The 18,534-nt window shown below is 49.6% G+C and overlaps 1 protein-coding gene across 1 annotated transcript in view; it reads left to right on the top strand.

Moving 5' to 3' along the window:
• LOC144152804 (uncharacterized) overlaps nucleotides 1-18,534 on the top strand; it is a 139,214-nt gene that overhangs the window by 62,713 nt on the left and 57,967 nt on the right. The window contains exons 2-5 of the mRNA XM_077684269.1: nucleotides 3,008-3,434; nucleotides 7,173-7,572; nucleotides 11,389-11,862; nucleotides 15,212-15,583. Of these exons, the coding sequence (XP_077540395.1) occupies nucleotides 3,055-3,434; nucleotides 7,173-7,572; nucleotides 11,389-11,862; nucleotides 15,212-15,583 (1,626 nt within the window). The 5' untranslated portion in view covers nucleotides 3,008-3,054. The remainder of the gene's footprint in view (nucleotides 1-3,007; nucleotides 3,435-7,172; nucleotides 7,573-11,388; nucleotides 11,863-15,211; nucleotides 15,584-18,534) is intronic.

The raw sequence follows: 18,534 nt of genomic DNA, 5'->3' as shown, positions 1-18,534 counted from the left end.
TATCGCTGAAGTGTTCATGGAGCATATATTACAGAATGCACCTAAGTGCCACAGGAGAAGTTCTAGAGATCTGCAAGGCTCTATGCCGGCATGGCAGCGTGCTAATAATTTCTCAGCGGCTGCTGCTGTTGCTGTGTTTCAAGTAGTGGTGATTCTCTTCTGGCTGCAGCTCATGCAAAAATATTGTATGGTCGGCTATTGACAAACCTTCTTATGGTTGTCTTTAGCTATTTGGCCCAATTATCTTTAGACATTTCTATGGCTGTCTTTAGCCATTCCTATCGACATTCCTATGGGTGTCTTTAGATTCTTCTATAGCCATAGCGATATCCAAAGAAGACCTAAGACAGCCATAGAACCGGCTATAGAAGAAGCTAAAGACACCCATAGGGATTTCAATACGAATAGCTAAAGACAACCGTACAACCGGCTATAGAAGAACCTAAAGACACCCATAGGAATGTTGATAAGAATAGCTAAAGACAGCCGTAGAACCGGTTATAGATGAAGCTAAAGACACCCATAGGAATGGCGATACGAATCGCTAAAGACAGCCATAGAAAAGTCTAAAGATTATTGGGCCAAATAGCTAAAGACGACCATAAAAAGGATTTTCTATAGCCGACCATACAATATTTTTGTATGGGCAAACTACAGAATAGCCATGCGACCCACTAGCTTATTTCCCGCACTACAACCTATGACGGATTACGGGCAGCTGTCGCATTGGCTGCGGAAGGCAAAATCCAGCACAAATTAAACAGGGGTTATAAGCTTGCAGAACGAGCTATTTGCGCTTAAATATAATGCGTATTCTCCGAGCGGTTGGGTAATTAGTTACGAACGCGCACGTAAACATAGAAGCACCAGTGCGTACTTCGCGCACTATGCCGGTTATAGCTGCACAGACGCCCGGCTCGTTGAACTTACACTGGCCAACTGGCATAAGCCACATTGTCTTCTGTGACTCTGCCGAGCATACTCAATATTTCACTGAATGAGTACTATCAACCGTCACAGCGTATCCAGGAACAAAATCCGGCCATAAACAAAGCCAGCGGTCTAATGGCGCCATCTATGTGACTGAGAGCAAACAAGGCGTTGCGCCCGGAATCCGCCATTCGCTGAGCCCTAGTCCGCATCCATACATTCGCTTCAGTGCTTGCCATGAATACGTCATCTTAGACGTCATGAAACACACGATTCAGCTGGAGAGTCAAAATTACATCTCTGTTTAATTTATCCGTAAATAAAGTTTCGTTTGGCACCGGGCAAGCCCTGGTTGTAGTATAAAACACCAAATCTTTCGAATAGAACAAACTTGTATTTTGTCTGCGTAGCCCATTTAGGCCCTTTATCAGTAAAAGTTAACTCCAAAGCCACGCTCTGGCGGTTCTCATTATTGTCGTTAAAAAGGGGCATTTGAGTGTGCCATTTCCGTCAGTACCCGCCGTGGTGGCTCAGTGGCTAAGGCTGCTCAGCTCAAGGACGCGAGGTTCGGCGGCCGCTTTTCTGATGGAGGCGAAAAGCAAAAACGCCCGTGTGTACGAGATTTCGGCGCACGTTAAAAATCCCCAGGTGGTAAAAATTAATCCGTAGCCCTCCACTACGGCGCGCCTCATCGCCTGTGATGCGTCGGCGCGTCAAACCCTACAATCAGAATCATTTTCGTCAGTGTTGCTTTTCAAAATCTCCAGATTCATAGAATAGTCTGCTAATGCGTAGCATTCTTATGGCGCTTTTCTAGAGTATGAGTTCTTTACAGCCAAATTTTGTGGTTTTCCTTATTCTGTCCGACGAATTTTTACAGCTAAATTTTGTGGTTTTCCATATTCTGTCCGACGAATTATCTCCATTTACGTTATTATAACTGTTACAGATGTTACTTGGGCCAAATCTGCATGTTTGTGTAATTGAAGGGCGTTACGCGGTTCGCCGTTCTCGCTATCTTTTTATGTATGTTTCTGATTTCTTGGTTTTTGGAACTTCTGTGTGACCAATTAACCCAGTTTGCGCTATCACATTAAAAGTGGAATATCCGCGAAATCAGCATGATTTGTAGAAATGCAGGGTGTTACACGGCCCTGGCTTTGGGGGTGCCCGGAAACGAATGCTACGCATTAAAAATGCCAAACATTTGACCATTTGACGACTCAGTGGGTCAGAAACTGGCAGTTTTTTTTTCAAGCAACCCCACTTAGCTATATTAAGTGAGATGTAAGAAAACTTCTGCGGCACCCCGGTCTTACTTAGGTGCGCCATTGTGTTAAGAGAGCCGCAGCCACCGGCAATCTAATCATAAACTCGTGCTCAACAGCACAACATCTCTCACCCTGAGCCCGCCTCGCGGGTAAAGGGGACCGTTGGATTCACCGCCAAACACTTTTAAAGAGCGCAGTGTGGAAGGATAGTGCGGCGTTGAATTCATTCATGAACAAGAAATTTGTGGCGTATCTGCTTGCTTCGGTACACATGGTCTTCTGCCTTTCCGCCAATTTCCTCCTTACACCTCTTGCTTCCCACCCTTACTGCTGGCCCAGCAATGCTTATTTCGTTTCAATTTTCCCGCGTTTTCCCTGCTTGTACACCACCTGTCGGAACTTTTTGGTTTCTGTTGTGCTTGGAGCAGCTGGAGCAGACTTGTTTTATTATATTGTTACCTTTTATCTCGCCTCCTTTCCACAACGTTATTATTTCCTCATCGCCACCGTAGAAAGCAACCCAATCTGTATTATTACAACGGAACGCTGGTACTGTACACACATTTTTCCTCAACTATGCCTCTGGTTTCCTTTGCGGTGAAGAATGGGGACATGTACGAGCCGTGTGAGCAGTTTTGGTAGTGTGGGATGATCTTGCGTTTACATACTTTGTGTGCAACCATTCCTTCACCTGTTCTTTGCGAGGCGCCGCTTCCTAGTGACAGGCAGACAAAACTACTCGCGTATGCGCAGCCTGAGCAAGACCGTAGTCCTCAAAAATTGCGCCCGCCCTTTTTCCCGCCCAGGCCGCGCGAATAAGGGGACCGGAGTTCGCGGGATTCGCGCCGCAGCCATGGCGTCCCTGCGAGTCAGGGCCGCTCCGGTTCCTCTGCCCATTCTCGTGCTGCTCCTGCTGGCGGCGCCGTCGAGAGGCGCCGAAGAGTGCGGCGAGACCAAGGACGGTGCCGAGAAGGGCATCCTGCGGCCGCCCCGGCCGCTGGCCAGCAGGGGCGAGCCGGCGCCCGCGGTCAACTGTTCGTGGACGCTGCGGCCGGCGCCGGGCCTGCGGCTGCTGGTGCGGCTGGACAGCGTCCAGCTTCCGCCGGCGGCCCTGCGCCGAGCCGCGCTCACACTCATCGTGGACGGACGTGTGAGCGAGATCACGCGCGACTGCGTCCACTGCTTGGACGCCGCCCTGTCTGGCGAGACTGTGCAGGTTCACTTCGTGTCCAGGTGAGCGAACGCGCCGACAAAGCAGACGCTTAGTGCAACGATGAGGACTAGCATATACGGGGATTTCGCTGCGGTAGTGTTCTTGCCGTAACTGGCCATGGCAAGGACACGAAGATTTCTTAAATCTCACCGTTTGGGACCGCTTTTTTAACATAATATCAAAGCCGCCCCACTCAATGTGAAAGCTGTCGGAAGTACACAGCAGGCATTCGCCATAGTGGGCTGTAGCGCCGTTATCCGCTCACTGCTACCACCCACCACGCTCTTCGCCTCCCTGTCGCACTCCTCTCTTGATGAATTGAACGGAGGTTTGTCCAATGCAATTCAAATTTCCCGCCTTTGCAGTGCTCGCGCGCCCCCTTCTTATAACAGTGCGAACGGGAGTTCTGTTCTTTTTGTGCTTGCTTTCATCCTGCACGTGCCCGATGCCTGCACTACGCATTTTGGAACGCATTCTTGGCGGCCACTTTTCTCGCTTGCAATCGTAAAAACCAACCCAACGAGCGTTCCTAACTAAACGGACGCGGGCGCTGCCGGTTAATTACGTATATTTTGCGTCAAATGTACCTGCAGTTGTCTTTGCGCTAAACAACGGGGAGACCAGCGGTTCACGAGTTTCGAACGGTTGTGACTTTATAAACCGCTTGGTTTTCGAAACCTGTGTGGGAGGCAGTTACGGTACGCCGTCGGGCTCTACTTGGGTCCGTTGTCTCACTGCGGCGCCTGATTGCGGCAGCAGCGTGACATTGTGAAAGCCAGCTACAACGACAAGGCGAGCTCCTTAGTGTTCTGCACTCAGAAGTACTTAATCGGCTATCCTTTACTTCCACCTTTTTCTGGTTTCTGGGAGTGTTGCCATAAACAGTGCTGTTGCATCCGATTCCCGCTGCCTATGGTCCGCAGGGCGGTGCATGCCCCCAAGACAACGGGGCCACGACTGCTATCGCATTCCGTCGTACCACTGATTTAAGGCGCAAGTTTTGTTCTTCTTTTTTTTTTCGGCGTAGATAATAAAGCAGGAAAAAAGCCACCACTTGGCTGTATGTTGCCGTGGCTATTACTTTGTGCGTTGAACCCGCCCGTGAGGTCATAGTCGGCCGCTCAAGTTGATGTATTTATGTCGTAAATGTGTTCTTTACGCTCATGCGGTGAGAACATGGTGGAGGTACAAAGGCGATGCCCTATAAAGCAATTGCTCGCCATTCGCTCTAGCTTCTCCAATAGCCAGCGGGGACCTCGGAGAGCAGCGACTCGTGCACAAAGAAGAAAGGAAGAAAGGGTATTGCTCCGCTCCTTCTTGTCGCATTGTCGCGATTTGAGATTTTAAAAATGTCGTCGCCCTCGTCCTGCCTCATGACGTCAGCGTGGCTAGTGAAACGGTACATTTCGCTACCATTGGCGAAGAATACGGAAAATTTCGCTGCCCTTCACAGCTAAACAGGGTTCAGTGACCTCCATTCTGCGCGGCAAGGCAGGCGCCGCGGGCAAAATATGTGGTGATTGCAGCGTTTTCCATTCGTCGCGAGCTGCTCATATTGAATATAGCTAATTGAATGAATCGGGCACAAATGCTGTTCATCAATATATTAATGCTGCTGGCGGGTGCCGTGTTCGACGGTGTCTACGATGTCGATGTTTGGCAGCAATTACGGATTAGTAAATCACTGTACATTTTACATACGCCCGAGGAGAATAGTAAACGACGCGTAACGGTGCGCAGTAGATATATTTAGTACCTCGGTTATCGTTGCGTCGTCAGCGAGCGTCCGTGTAACTGTAGCCTTACTTTTCTGTTGGTTGAGTGCGTTTTATACTCACTCACTCACTCACCACATGCGCCCAGCAACGCGTTCATTAAACGTTTCCAACGACCCGCCGCGGTGGCTCAGTGGCTAAGGCGTTATGCTGCTGAGCACGAGGTCGCGGGTTCGATTCCCGGCCGCGGCGGTCGCTTTTCTGATGGAGGCGAAAAGCAAAAACGCCCGTGTGTTCGAGATTTCGGCGCACGTTAAAGATCCCCTGGTGGTCAAAATTAATCCGGAGCCCTCCACTACGGCGCGCCTCATCGCCAGCGTTGCGTCGGCGCGTTAAACCCTACAATCAATCAATCAAACGTTTCCAACCTAAAACATTTATTACAAGTCTTATCCTTTAACATGACCGGCCTTCTCCCACAGATGTTTAATCCCAAATTACAATATTTCTTAGGTTCTAGGCATCTACGAAAAACTTCGAAGAGCGCGAAGCATATATTCACAGTATCCTGGTGTAGCTGGCAGTTCGTTAGTTCCAAGAGCATGCACATGCTCACGGCCCTGTATGCTGATGTAAACTTGTGGACGGTGTTTTAAAAAAAAATGAAAGGGAACGACATGATGAAAACAAGGGTAGAGCCATTTTTGCGCACTGCGTTTAAATCATTCTTGCGTACCCAATGAAAATTTCTGTGGCTAGCCTAGCGCGATGATTTTTTTTTTTAACAGCTGCATTCGGGCGGGAGTTGCGACTATCCTCCGAAACCGCAGGCAAGACTCTGAGACCATTTTCTGACTGCGTTGCTGCCAAATATTGCTGCGTCATTCGTGACTAGGCGGCCTGTGCGCGTTCCAGGCAGGACTCAATTTTCTCGCCTTGCTATCTCTTCCTCGGTGTTAGAATATTCGGCGAACTATCATTACTACTTGATGAGTGAGTTAGGCCTGAGGTTTTGACTTCGACCTAAGCCAGCCAGTTTGAGAGTGAGTGAGTCTTCTATTAGAGCTCGTGTTAAATTGGCGTCCAAAAGCTGAGTACTTGTGATGCGAGAGAGAGAGTGCGTGTGTGTGGGGGAGGGGGGAAGGAATGGGGTGGGGGTTGAGGGAGGGGGTTTGTGGGTGGGTAGGTTAGTGAATATGGGATCATATGAAAGAGCGCGCAAAGGCGAGACAAACAAGGGAAGTACGCAGGACGATCTGTGACTAGCAGCTTATTATTTCATTCAAACAGGAAATGCACACAGGGTTGCGAGCGGAAATCATACACAAAAACGAAACTGAATGACACACTGCCGATATCACAGTTGATCAAGAAAGGCCGCCTCACCATCCAACAGCGCCGTTGACGGTGTACTATTTTTCCAGATGGCGAAGGTTTCTGCTCATGTGTGTCAACACAAATCTTGTGCGACCAAATTCCGGCGTGTAGCCACGCGTAGGACAATGGCCACACAAATAGGAACGTGGCGTGCCCTTTAATGAGCTTTGGTGCTCCCGCAGACAAACCTTAACCCAGCGTGCCGCCTGCGCCACAAATGTTTCCTAATAGTGGAACCCGGCATTTCGAGGTGGGCCTGGAATCGCTCCGCCCAAGCATAACCCTTTTAAGACTACTCTCGCATACCACCGACAGACACCAAACCCCTATAGATCACCAAGTGACACTGCGTTGGCTTCTGACAGCACCGAAAGAAGACAGCGGGACCAACGCCGAAACTGGCCCAGTCGGCGCTTCATACCTGCCCAATGTGTTTGGGCTTTAGTGCGCACAGGGGGCAGCACAGAGGTGATGGACGGGGAAACACGCACAGCGGGAAAAGGGGGGACGAAAGGGTGCCGATTCTCTGCAGGCGTCAGGCTTCTCCGCTTACGATACGTGGTTTCCGACCGGCAACTCCGAGCGTCCCTGGCACCGCTGGTTCACCCTGGAAACATGCCAGCGAGAGGTACTGTACCAACCCTGGTTTCCTCCGCTCGTTCGCAGCCCCGTGAGCAATGACTCCTCGGCGCTGCCGTCGCCCGATCCGGGCAGCTTCCAGCTCCGCTACCGCTCCTTCAACCCTAGCCAGTGCGAGAGGCCCCGGCCCCCGAGCCAGGGCTTCGTGGTGGGCCGCGACTGGCGGCTGGGCAGGGAGATCCTATTCTCGTGCAACCCGCCGCTGGACCCCGTCGGGGGATCGGCCAGCGCCCGCTGCGAGCCTGGCGAAGACGGCGTGCCCCGCTGGAGCCAGGCGGCGCCCCGGTGCGCGCCCACGGACTGCCGCAGGGGAGCCGTGAAGCGCGTGGCCGGTGCCGGGGCCATCGCCAGCCCCGGATACACGGAGAAGCGGCTGCCGGCCAACCGCCGCTGCCAGTGGGACATACGCGCGGAGCCAGGCTTCCAGGTACGCTTACGCGAGCAGTGACGTCCGCGATGCGCGCCGTGCTGGGGTTCACAGCGCAGGCACTTTGAAGGTGTATTCGTGTAAACTTGGAGATGCATTTTAAGTTGCTGAATTGCTCAATTCAACAAATTAATACGTCGTTGCTGTATTTTCGAGCGAACGCCATTCGCAGCGGGTGCACCAACTACCGTTATGTCATTACGTTGCAATGTGCTTCCATGCTATCTGAGCCGTCAAATTTTATCCTTTACCCTTAATAACCGTTAAAGTTCAACTGCACCAGATTTATTCTGAGCGTGCACAGGCTCATGAACGTGCTGCTACCTGTATGAAATGGCTTCGCGGTTAACCAATTAAAAATCGTTTGAAATGGCTCCGTAGCCGACGGCGCTGCGCCTGTCTCTGTAGCGCACAGCCATGAATTGGCCGCCATACTTCTGAAAGATGACATCGCCGCAGAAGATGAATACATAATCGGCTATTTAGCGCCCAACGAGTAGAATGCCGGTTTAAATCAGGGTGTTTCAAAATGTATTTAGCGGCCTGTTTTGTGGTACGCGGTTCGAACGTGCGGTTATGTAAAGTGGAGGCTTTCATTTTGACGTTATACCAGGTTATTCATTCTCACGTTATTTTGCCCACACACATTCTTACATATTCCCTCTTTCTTTTCAATACGGAGATCACGCAAAGTACAGAGTGGAGACATCAGATGCGTGATTTGATGGTTAAATTGAAAAACGCAGGCTAATTTCTCAATCATGCTTTTATGACCGTTAAGTGCACTGCGACAGACGAATGCTGAAAATACTCCAGCAACGCCTCCTTAGGTTTGTGGGGCGCACTACACGGTCGTTCGGTTCACGGACCAGTTTTCATTGCACGAATTTGTTTCTCATCTATAAACTGGAAACGAAAGTTTGACAGAACGGTTGAATTTGCGGGCTACATTTTACTACGTTATACCGAGGCGCAGATTCGTGGAATTTTACTCGGGCAGAGTGTCTAACTAACTGCGTTTTCCTTTGAATGTCACACCGTAATCCGCGGTCATTGACATTCACAACATGGGCGATACGGTCAGAACTAGAGCAAGTGGCGTTTCTCCCCGCGCGTGAGCACTTCCCTTCGTAAGTTTTTTTAAATTGAAATTTGGGCACAGTAAAGGTTGGTCCCTTTCTTTGCTTCGATGCCTCGCCGATGTTGTGGCGAGGGAGAAGTTTTTCTCTGATGATCGACGGCACTGATGACACGAGAGCGATCTTTTTAAAGGTTTTTCAAAACTGTATATTCAAGCGAAAGAGGTATACGGAACATTTGCAGAGTTAGTTGAGCTTAGCAAAATGAGAAATAAAGTGAGACGTTTTACACAGATATAACTTTGTGCACCGGCACCCCCGTCAGAGACACACCCCATGGCTTAAGACTACCGAGATCCTCCCTAGCCGAAACTGGATAGCTCGGCAATACGGCGACCGTGCATAGCACATTAAACCCTGAGGATCCTATTCCGAAACCTCGCATCTCGTGGTTTCAATCACTCACTAAGGCACCGCCCACGATTCGCATGCCAATCAGCATCTAAGGGCGATCTGATTGGTTGCACTGCCACATCCGAGCATAAACTGTGGCGGAAACGCTACCCTTAAAGGATGGCCACTCTCACCCACCAAAAAACAGGAAAGATCAAAAGCAGGTAACAAAATGCAGGTACCACAGGGAAGTGTATTTGGTCCCATGCTTTTTCTATTGTATATCAATGACATTGTAGATGTAGTTAACCCTGGTGTTCAGATTCGACTCTTCGCGGATGATTGTATCCTGTATAAAAATGTTAATTCGGCAACTGATCAAGACGACCTGAACAATAGCCTAGGAAACATTCTGAAATGGTGTGATGAATGGGGCGTGATTCTTAATGCTAGCAAGTGTGTGTATCTTCCTGTCACTCGTAAAAAAACAACACTCAAGCATGTGTACAAACTAGGTTCATTGCCGCTGGAAGAGGTGAATAACTATAAGTATTTAGGCGTGACACTAACAAATAACTTGTCCTGGAACCTTCACATCAACAACGTTTGCTCTTCTGCCTTCCGAAAGCTTTGTTATCTAAAACACAAACTTAAAAGTGCCCCGCCTAGCGTTAAACTTTTAGCTTGCGTAGCAATAATAACACCCAAGCTCGAATACGCATGCACCGTTTGGGATCCGTATACTGAAGTTAACATTTATAACCTTGAACGAATTGAAAGAAAAGCTGTGCGGTTTATACATAACAAATTTTCCCGAACTGATTCACCCTCCGAACTAATGAAAATTAACGACCTACCTTTACTCAAAATTCGAAGACAGCAATTCAGACTTGACTTTCTTTCCCTACTCGTAGGTAACAAACTAGCACTCGACCCTTCACTGTTTGTATCGCCCTTAACAACAAGAGCTACCCGGCACCGCCAACTCCACGCGCTTACTCCTTACTTTGCACGAACTAATCTTTTCAAGTTTTCTTTTTTTCCACGCACTATCAGTGAGTGGAATGACCTAGCCACAACAAATTTGCTGTCATAAAGTGGTGTATTGCTGTTGGACTGTGCTCACTTGTATCGCCCACCCTGCTTGGACCTAGTGTCCGCGGTATGTTGTAAATAAATAAATAAATAAATAAATAAATAAATAAATAAATAAATGAATAAATGAATAAATGAATAAATGAATAAATGAATAAATGAATAAATAAATAAATAAATAAATAAATAAATAAATAAATAAACAAACAAACAAACCCCCTCGAAAACAAGAGCAAGCGTCCAGGGCAAGCTTTTACGTACGCGGCCAGCGCTGCCTGTTCTCCCGCCCGCACGTATACGCGTATACGGCTCGCCCAAGGCCGGACTGCCACCATAAACTAGCGGTGACCCATAATCGTTCATCTTAACGAACGCGGCGCTCCTTCAAGACTACCCGCTGTTGACACGCAATTGTCTCCCGATAATTGGTCCCAACGCGCAGACAACACCGGACGCGGCCTTCCCCGTATTCACCGCGGGCGGCCAAAGGAATGTCTTCGCACCTCCTTGCTGTGCGCGTTGACGGGCCAACAAAGGCAGAACCACCGCCATAAATCGCCCGCCGTCCAAGCACCGTTGGCAGCGCCAGGCTCCCCCGCTTCCAGTAGCGCGACGGCCTACTTAGCTTTACAACCGTCCCTCAGGTGGTCCCCCGTCACGTCCACAGAATGTGCCCCCAGCCTCCGACTTACGTTTTGTAACACTCAAAGTGCACATTGTAACGCGTCGTTTAAAACAGCGCAACAACACTGTTGAGGCCCGAGACATTTGTCTTCGCGCAGGCGACATGACCCAGAGGCCGCTTGCCCCTGACAGGCTGGCTCTCATAAAGTCATTCATTCATTAATTCCCAATCGGGGAACCACCGCTTCCCGCGCGTCCGACACTTGCAGCGTCTCTACCTCCTGGAAACCTTACAGGGGCGTCGCACCCTGAAGTTGCACCTGGCATGCGAGGTGCCAGGTATAAAAATTAATTTGCACCACCTGTGGCACTCGGACGTACGCCGAAATCTCTGCAAAGGAAAGTTTTTCATTTTCACCCCTCTCAGAGAAACGGCCGGCACGGCCGGGATCGTGTTCTTGGGCTCAGTAGCGTTAGGCCTTCGCCACTGCTGAGCCACCATGGTGCGCCCTTTCCCAAATTTTAAAACCACAACCCTTATACTTATGAAACAGCTCCAAACCCCTCGACGACTTCCGTAGAAAGGGGTCGCCATCGACAACGGCCTTCTGTTTCCGTGGCGCAGGTGTGGGCGACGTTCACGCAGCTCCGTCTCCCGCACCCGTCGCCGTCTTCGGGCGAGGGCGGCCCCCAGCTGTACCTGTTCGACGGCGACGAGGCCACGCCGCTGGCCAACATGAGCGGCGTGCACCTCAAGCCGCCGCACGCCGGGGGAGGGGCGGCCGCGCCGCTCAACGTCACCACGGTGTCCAACCGGCTGCTGGTCGTTCTCCTCACGGGCCCGCAGCCGGTGGACGATGCCCTGCTGTACATGGACTACGCGGCGCGGCCCACCGCCTGCCCGGACCCCGGGCGGCCCGAGAACGGCGAGCTGGTCGCCTACAGCCTGGCCGTGGGCTCTCGCGTGGCCTTCCGTTGCGACCGAGGCCACGTCATGATCGGCGAACCCGGCGCCGAGTGCCTGCCTTCCGGAGAGTGGAGCGCCCGGCCGCCGCGCTGCGACCTCGACGAGCCGCGGGGCACTGGCGAGAAGCACCAGGTACGCGAGCTCTTCTTTAGCCGAGAAGGCAGTCGACCTGCAGCCACGCGTCGGTCTCTAAACCAGCATTCGCGGATGTCGCGGCGCACACCACCCCTCCTTCTCTACTAAAAAAAAAGTGCCCTGTCCGACGAGGATAGAGCTCACACTTCCGCTCGCACGACCTCTTTGTTCCTGCACTTTGTTCCAGGTGCCTCGTGCAGTTCAACCTGGATATAACGAGTTCACAAAAATTCGCCATTTTTCGTTACATGCAGGTCTATAGTTAAGGCTCGCGTGAAGGACATCAGTGACGGTGAGCTCCCATTCAAGGATTTATTTCACAATGATAAACGGCGTCATTTGCACATACTCCTTTCCCACACCACTACACGGCACCCTAGAGAAGCAATGCCACTCACCCCCGTATTCACAAACGTAACTTAAGTATTACTTTTGTCTTTTGGCACTTTTAGGTGCCTTAACGCGTTTCAAGGACCAAACTTAAGCTGAAAGGGAGGGCGCTTTTTCGGAAACTTGAAGTTTTTTTCCGCATTCAAAATTGGTGAGAGGGTGCTGGTTGGTGTACTGTACCGGGCGGCTACGTTCGTCTTTCTCGCCGGCGGAGGCGGCATTTAAAATTGCGAGTTGTGTTGGAAATGACTTTTTGTTTGCTGGCAGCAGAACTCACCACCGACGAATCGGCTCCACTGATAGCAGTGACACGGCCGTGGCAGTGGAGACGCGCGACTACACGCCGTCATGCAGGCCTATATAGCATCTAACCGATACCACATTCACACGTGGAAACGCACGGTATTTTGCGCTGCCGACGAAATTAGCTAAATTAGTGTATTTCTCCAGCCGATTTTTCAGGAAAAGCGCAAAAAACTAGCTCATCAGCGCAGAGAATTCTTACATCAAGATTAACCGTCGTAACGTCGTCGTTACATACAGCTCGCAAACACATGGGTTTCAATGGGGCTGGCAATTGGGAATGAAAAAACTTCCTTAAATTCGGAAAGTTGTTACATAGACGATCGCTACATTCAGGTTTAACTGTATTGGGAAACCTGTATGGCATTTCCCCTTATAAGTGCTTATACACTTAAAACCCGATCTAACTAAGTTACCTGGAACCGAATCGGGAATTTCATTTTACAAGAAGTAGATTTCATAAATTCGATGCCTAAAGGGAGGCACACCACAGAAGGTGCCGGGAAATTGTTATTCCGGCGGCCGCGCATAATACTGATAATTTAGCAATAATTTTGGTACCGATGATTTATGAATGCTCTAAATGTTCGCGGTTGAAATAATAACAATGAAACACTAGGGATTCTGGGAGAAAATTTATTTCCTGGCATAAAAGCGTGTGATTTTCTCCTCCTGCACTTTTCGTTGCATGCAACCGCGTTCAACCCGCCGACCTGGCTTCCTTCGTGAGAGCGATCTTTAAAGCAGCCATGAAGACAAAATACAAGTGGGGTTTATTAGAAAGACTGCTTAGTCCCGATAAAAAACATACCAATATCATCGCAATCTTCGAACAAATAACGGAGATATTAAAGAAAACATTTGAAGCAGTCGCGACCCCCTAGCCAATTTCTCGCAACTTTTCTACGACGTCACGGAACCTTGTTTGTGCGATTGGCGGCCGCCTAACTGACCTGTCGCGACGACACATGACTGGACGTCTGTAATGGGGCCTCTATTTCCATTTGACCGCATCACTTGAATGCTAACGCGCAGTTAACGCACTGAAAATGATGTTTTATTGTTGGTCCGTATGACGTCATTCTTGCTCAAACACGTCACTGTAGAGCAAAATTTGAAAGTTTTTAAATACTTCTTGCTTTGTTTTCGTTAAAAAAACACATCTTTTGTGACTGTAATGGAGCTTAGTGAGATACTGAATCCTAGTTCTTTCCAATTCAACCAGGTTGTATTTTCTCTTCATGGCTCCTTTAAGGAAGCCTGGCGATGTTAGCTGGGCTAAAATGCCTGACTTGCTACGCCAGTTGATGACGTGATGAAGATGATGGCGATGATGATCAAGAACTTGATGCGCGCAGAGACGGTGAGCTATTCACCGCGACTGGTCTATACCTGTGTGTTGCAGGTACTCTATCAGAGCTTTGGTAGCCCGTAAAGCAAGCAAATCGCGAGCAAGTCAATAGCCTTCATCACGTAGCTTGGAGCGGGCACGGGTCCTTCAGCAGTGCTTGGTTCGGGAGCATCATTTGGCACCGTAGAGTTGCGTAAAAACGAAACTAGATTACTCTTTTTTTTTTTTCTGATGGGGCGCAATAATCTTCGTACCGTTCTGAAGAAACACTGCAATTGCTCTTTTGTAAATGCCTGTCTGGCGAATGGCGCTGAATCTGTTTCGGTAGTTCGAGTTCCTAAAACATTGAGCAGTATAGGAACCTGCGGGGAAATCCGAATTTGTTCGTTAGATCGTGAATTTGTAAGTTCGGGTTTCGTTAGATCGAGTTTCGACTGTAATTATGTCTGGACGGATATGAACTTCTTGCGTCCTTGGCTTTAAAGGGGTTTCTAGAGAGTGGGATCACGATGTCAACTTGCTTTGGTCTACAGAGACAGAGAGAGAGAATAAATATTTTTTTATTTGTCAAGCAGAGGCTGATGTCACAGGCCTCGCCCCGTGAAAGGCACAGTCTTGATTCCGTCGCACACGCCTTGCCTCCAGCATTTGGCTTCGCTGCCACAACTTAACAATCGCACCTTCCGCGAAGTTTTAGCTACTTGGGCCGCATAATTTACTGTTCAAGTAGGAATAGGGAATCTTGTAAGTGCTGGCCAGCCGCTATGATTAATGTCTCTAGTATTGTTGGGTTTATTTTAAATATTATTATTTTACGGACAGTGCCACCCCGCTTCACCAATTTGTGACCTATTGAAAGAACGGCGAAACTTCTCGATTCACGGGCGTTTGCAGTGCAGGGAAGTTGCGTCATCGTAGTCAGTTATCCGCTCGTTGCGGTTGTCTGAAAGGACTGAGGAGCTATTCAAGAAAACCGCTTCCGTCGAAGGTTATCCTAGTTGATTCCTTCCACCTCCCCCAGATGATTTTATTGCCTCATTCCACTGTCGACTTTTCGCTTTTCTTATCTCCCGGTATCGTTGTTCAAGCAGCAACGTGCTACACTGCCTAATTTATTCAAGCTAGAAGGGCCAACAATCGACTAGACCTCATTCGATAAATTGCACTGCGTTTCGTAAATTTTGTAATAAAATGAGATATTGGAATGCTACCATGATTGTCCTGCCATTCGCGATAGTTCTGAAGTGGGGCTTTAGACTCGCGCTCGTTCACGCTTGTGCGATCCATATCATTCCGTCGCAGGATGTGTCGCAAGACGTGCACGTCGACACGTCGGCCCACGACGACCTCCTGGTTGCCCTCGGCGGTCCTCGAGGGTTCACGGTCGCACCGGCGAGCACCGAGACCACGACGACGTCGTCGACAGCCGCGCCGTTCACCGTCCCCGCTTCAGCAGCGGTCACCACTGCGGTGTCCTCTGAACCCACGCAGCCCGCCCCCTTCGTCCCGACGAAACCGCCATCTTCATCGCCGTCCAAGACGAAAGCGCCTCCTGCGCCGCCCAAGGCGCTGCCCGCGATTCCCACCAGGCCTAGCACGTCGCAGCCTGCCGCTTCTCCGTCCTCGTCCGAGGAGGCGCTCGACCCGTTGCCGCAGGACAGCAAACAGGACAGGGTAAGCAGCAGGCGCCGGCTCTCTCTATTTTCACCCTCTCTCACACACTATCACTTTGTACCTCCTGTTTACGGAACGCCGGGTACCGTGCTTCCAAACGCTTCACTGCACAGACCACCCGCATGACGTGTGATGTCACTGCGCTCGCTATTCTTTTGAGCGCCTGCTAAAGCGAACCCGCCGTTCGGGCTCTGTAACTTCGATGTCGAGTACTGAGCACTGGAGCTGGCGGCTTGGGTTCGAGCCTCAGCAGGTGTATCTCGTGTTTTTTTTTTTTTTGTAAATTTAATTTCTGATAAAAACTCTAGTATTCGCGCTTCTTTCGTTAATACTTGTGATATGGTCGGTCACTTTAGGCTTGGGGCGCAGCCAATGACCACGTTGAATTACCGTTCCCCATCGTGCGAACAGACATGTCACGTGGGTGCTCTGTGCAGCGAAGCGTTTGGAAATACGCCGTCGGGGTTCCTCCAAAAAGCGTATCACTTCGCCTCTTTATGCGTACTGGTCGGTTCTCTTCCGTCTTACGGTCGTCTTTGTGGTGTTTCGCATGGCGAGGGCGCGGGAACGTCCGAGGGGACAGGACGGGAGAAGTAGTGAGGAACCTATACGGAATTACAGCAAAGTGGCTCAGGCACAACGACAGCTGCCGCGCCGCCCCTGGTTACCTTTTCCACTCTTCTTGATACTATGGTCACGAACCTGGGGACCCGTTTCAGTCCCCGGCACGCGCGGGAAAACAAATACCCCTCGTTCCTGTGCATATCGCTGCTGCACCCACTGCGGAGCTCTGCGCTGAAGCTGCGAGTTTTGAATTAACAGTTGTCTACAGTCAAATCAAACCAGCCGAGCAAATCGACCTGTTGTGCATTGACATTCTTTCGGACGGCAAGATGACCTTTGAGCTGGCACACGGAACGCAATTCCACGAAAAATGAACAACTTCAATTTACTACGACGCACGCGTACCGTGCGTGAACAAACCGATAAAGTTAAGTTCGTAGTACAGAGTGATTGCTTAAACAGAGTGATTGCTTAAACTCTTGCGGGGTCTTGCCTTAGTGTTACTTAAGAGTGCTTTCGCGCGCTCTGCACGTTTCCTGCTGGTCGCCACAAGCGTTCCCAGTCGCTGCTTTTGCGGTCTCGTGCCGCAGAAGTTTACGCTGCTCCTGTTTAGTTCCCGACCTCGCCCTCTCAATATCTCGCTGGCTTGCTGCGTTGAAAAAACCATGTTGCTTGCTTGTGCGTTCAGTTTCACTTTCAATGTCACCATCCCGAAGCCATTCATACGAGCTCAATACAGGACGTCAAACGCTTCATACAAACGCTTGCCACCGTATTCTTGACAGGACGTGTAAAGTAAGTATGGCCCGAGTAAAGTAAGGATGGCCCGAGTAATTTGCGCGGGAGCGGTCGGCATCTGCGAAGCGTCCGTCTGGACGGGGTCGCAGCCCGCCGCCTCTGGCGTCTTTCCTTCGAAGAGCACGCGCCCCAGTGTACCGCCGGAGACGACGCACTGGGACACGCCCTCGCCGGTGCCTCGCTCGAAGTGGGTTAATCGCCGGCCGTCTATCGACCCGAGGCCGCCTCTCTCCTTCGCATCGGTCCTCGCCGGACAATCCATGGTCGCCAAGGACGAACGCGCAACGTCTTGCGTTCGTGCCACCGTGCGCGGAGCGAAAAAAGCGCGCTGTTTAAATATTGCACTGAGGACCATTCAGGCTCCATCATGCGGCGAAGTGATTGATGGACCGCGATGGTCCGAAGTTTTCCTTGGCACGTTTCCCGGCTGCAGGACTCATTAAATATCTTCGTCCTGCGGCATCGATAATATAAACTCTAAATTCATTAAGCAGACTAAAGTGTACTCCTCCCTTTTTTTAAATAAGTTATTTGAGCAGTCACTTCAACACGGCATCTTACCATTACAATGGAAAATAGGCAAAGTAGTTCCGCAGTATAAGGCCGGTAATAGACACTCTCCACACAACTATCGACCAATTTCACTGACCTGTATACCATGCAAAATTATGGAGCATGTACTTTACACTCACATTCTTAATTTCCTTGAATCGAACTCGTTTTTTTCTACCGCTCAACATGGTTTTCGTCGAACATTCTCCTGTGAAACTCAGTTAGTCCTTTGCACTCATTCCTTGCACAACATATTAGATGAAGGTTCCAAGGCAGATTGCATTTTTCTTGACTTCCGGAAGGCGTTTGACAAAGTTGACCACGCATTACTAATGTTAAAACTCCGTAGAATAAACCTTGACGAGAAAATATTAACATGGGTAGAATGCTTTCTTGCTAACCGTGAACAGTGTCTCGATTAATGATCACGACTCGCCGCTAACACAAGTAACATCTGGTGTACCGCAAGGTTCAGGATTGGGCCCTTTACTGTTTCTCATTTATATTAATGATTTACCCAGCTGTGTTTCTTCCCATGTACATTTATACGCAGACGACTGCGTTATTTATCGCGAAATTCATAATGATCACGACAGATTTATGCTGCAACAAGATTTAAATAACATTACGTCTTGGTGCGAAAATTGGAAGATGAAATTAAATTCAGATAAATGTAAGGTAATGCACGTCTCACGCCAGAATGAGGATCCCCCAATATATAGATATAGACTACAGGACATTAACTTAGAAAACGTAACTTCTTACCGTTATCTTGGCGTACACATAACTTCTACATTATTATGGAACCTCCACATTGAGACAATAACTTGTAGCGCAAACCGAATGCTTGGTTACCTGCGGAGGAATTTCAGTAAAGCCCCTGTTTCTTTAAAATTGCTTTTTTATAAAACAATAGTACGTCCAAAACTTGAGTATGCCGCGGCCATATGGGATCCCAATTACGCTAATCTCCAGCAAACAATTGAAATAGTACAAAATAACGCCTGTCGCTTTATCCTCTCTAATTTCAACCGCAC

Source organism: Haemaphysalis longicornis, unplaced genomic scaffold (assembly GCF_048455015.1).
Source record: "Haemaphysalis longicornis isolate Haplotype H1 unplaced genomic scaffold, Haemaphysalis longicornis Haplotype H1 scaffold_9, whole genome shotgun sequence".
NCBI lineage: Eukaryota > Metazoa > Arthropoda > Arachnida > Ixodida > Ixodidae > Haemaphysalis > Haemaphysalis longicornis.
Note: the sequence above shows the minus strand (reverse complement) of the source record. Positions and strands in the feature narration are given on the sequence as shown.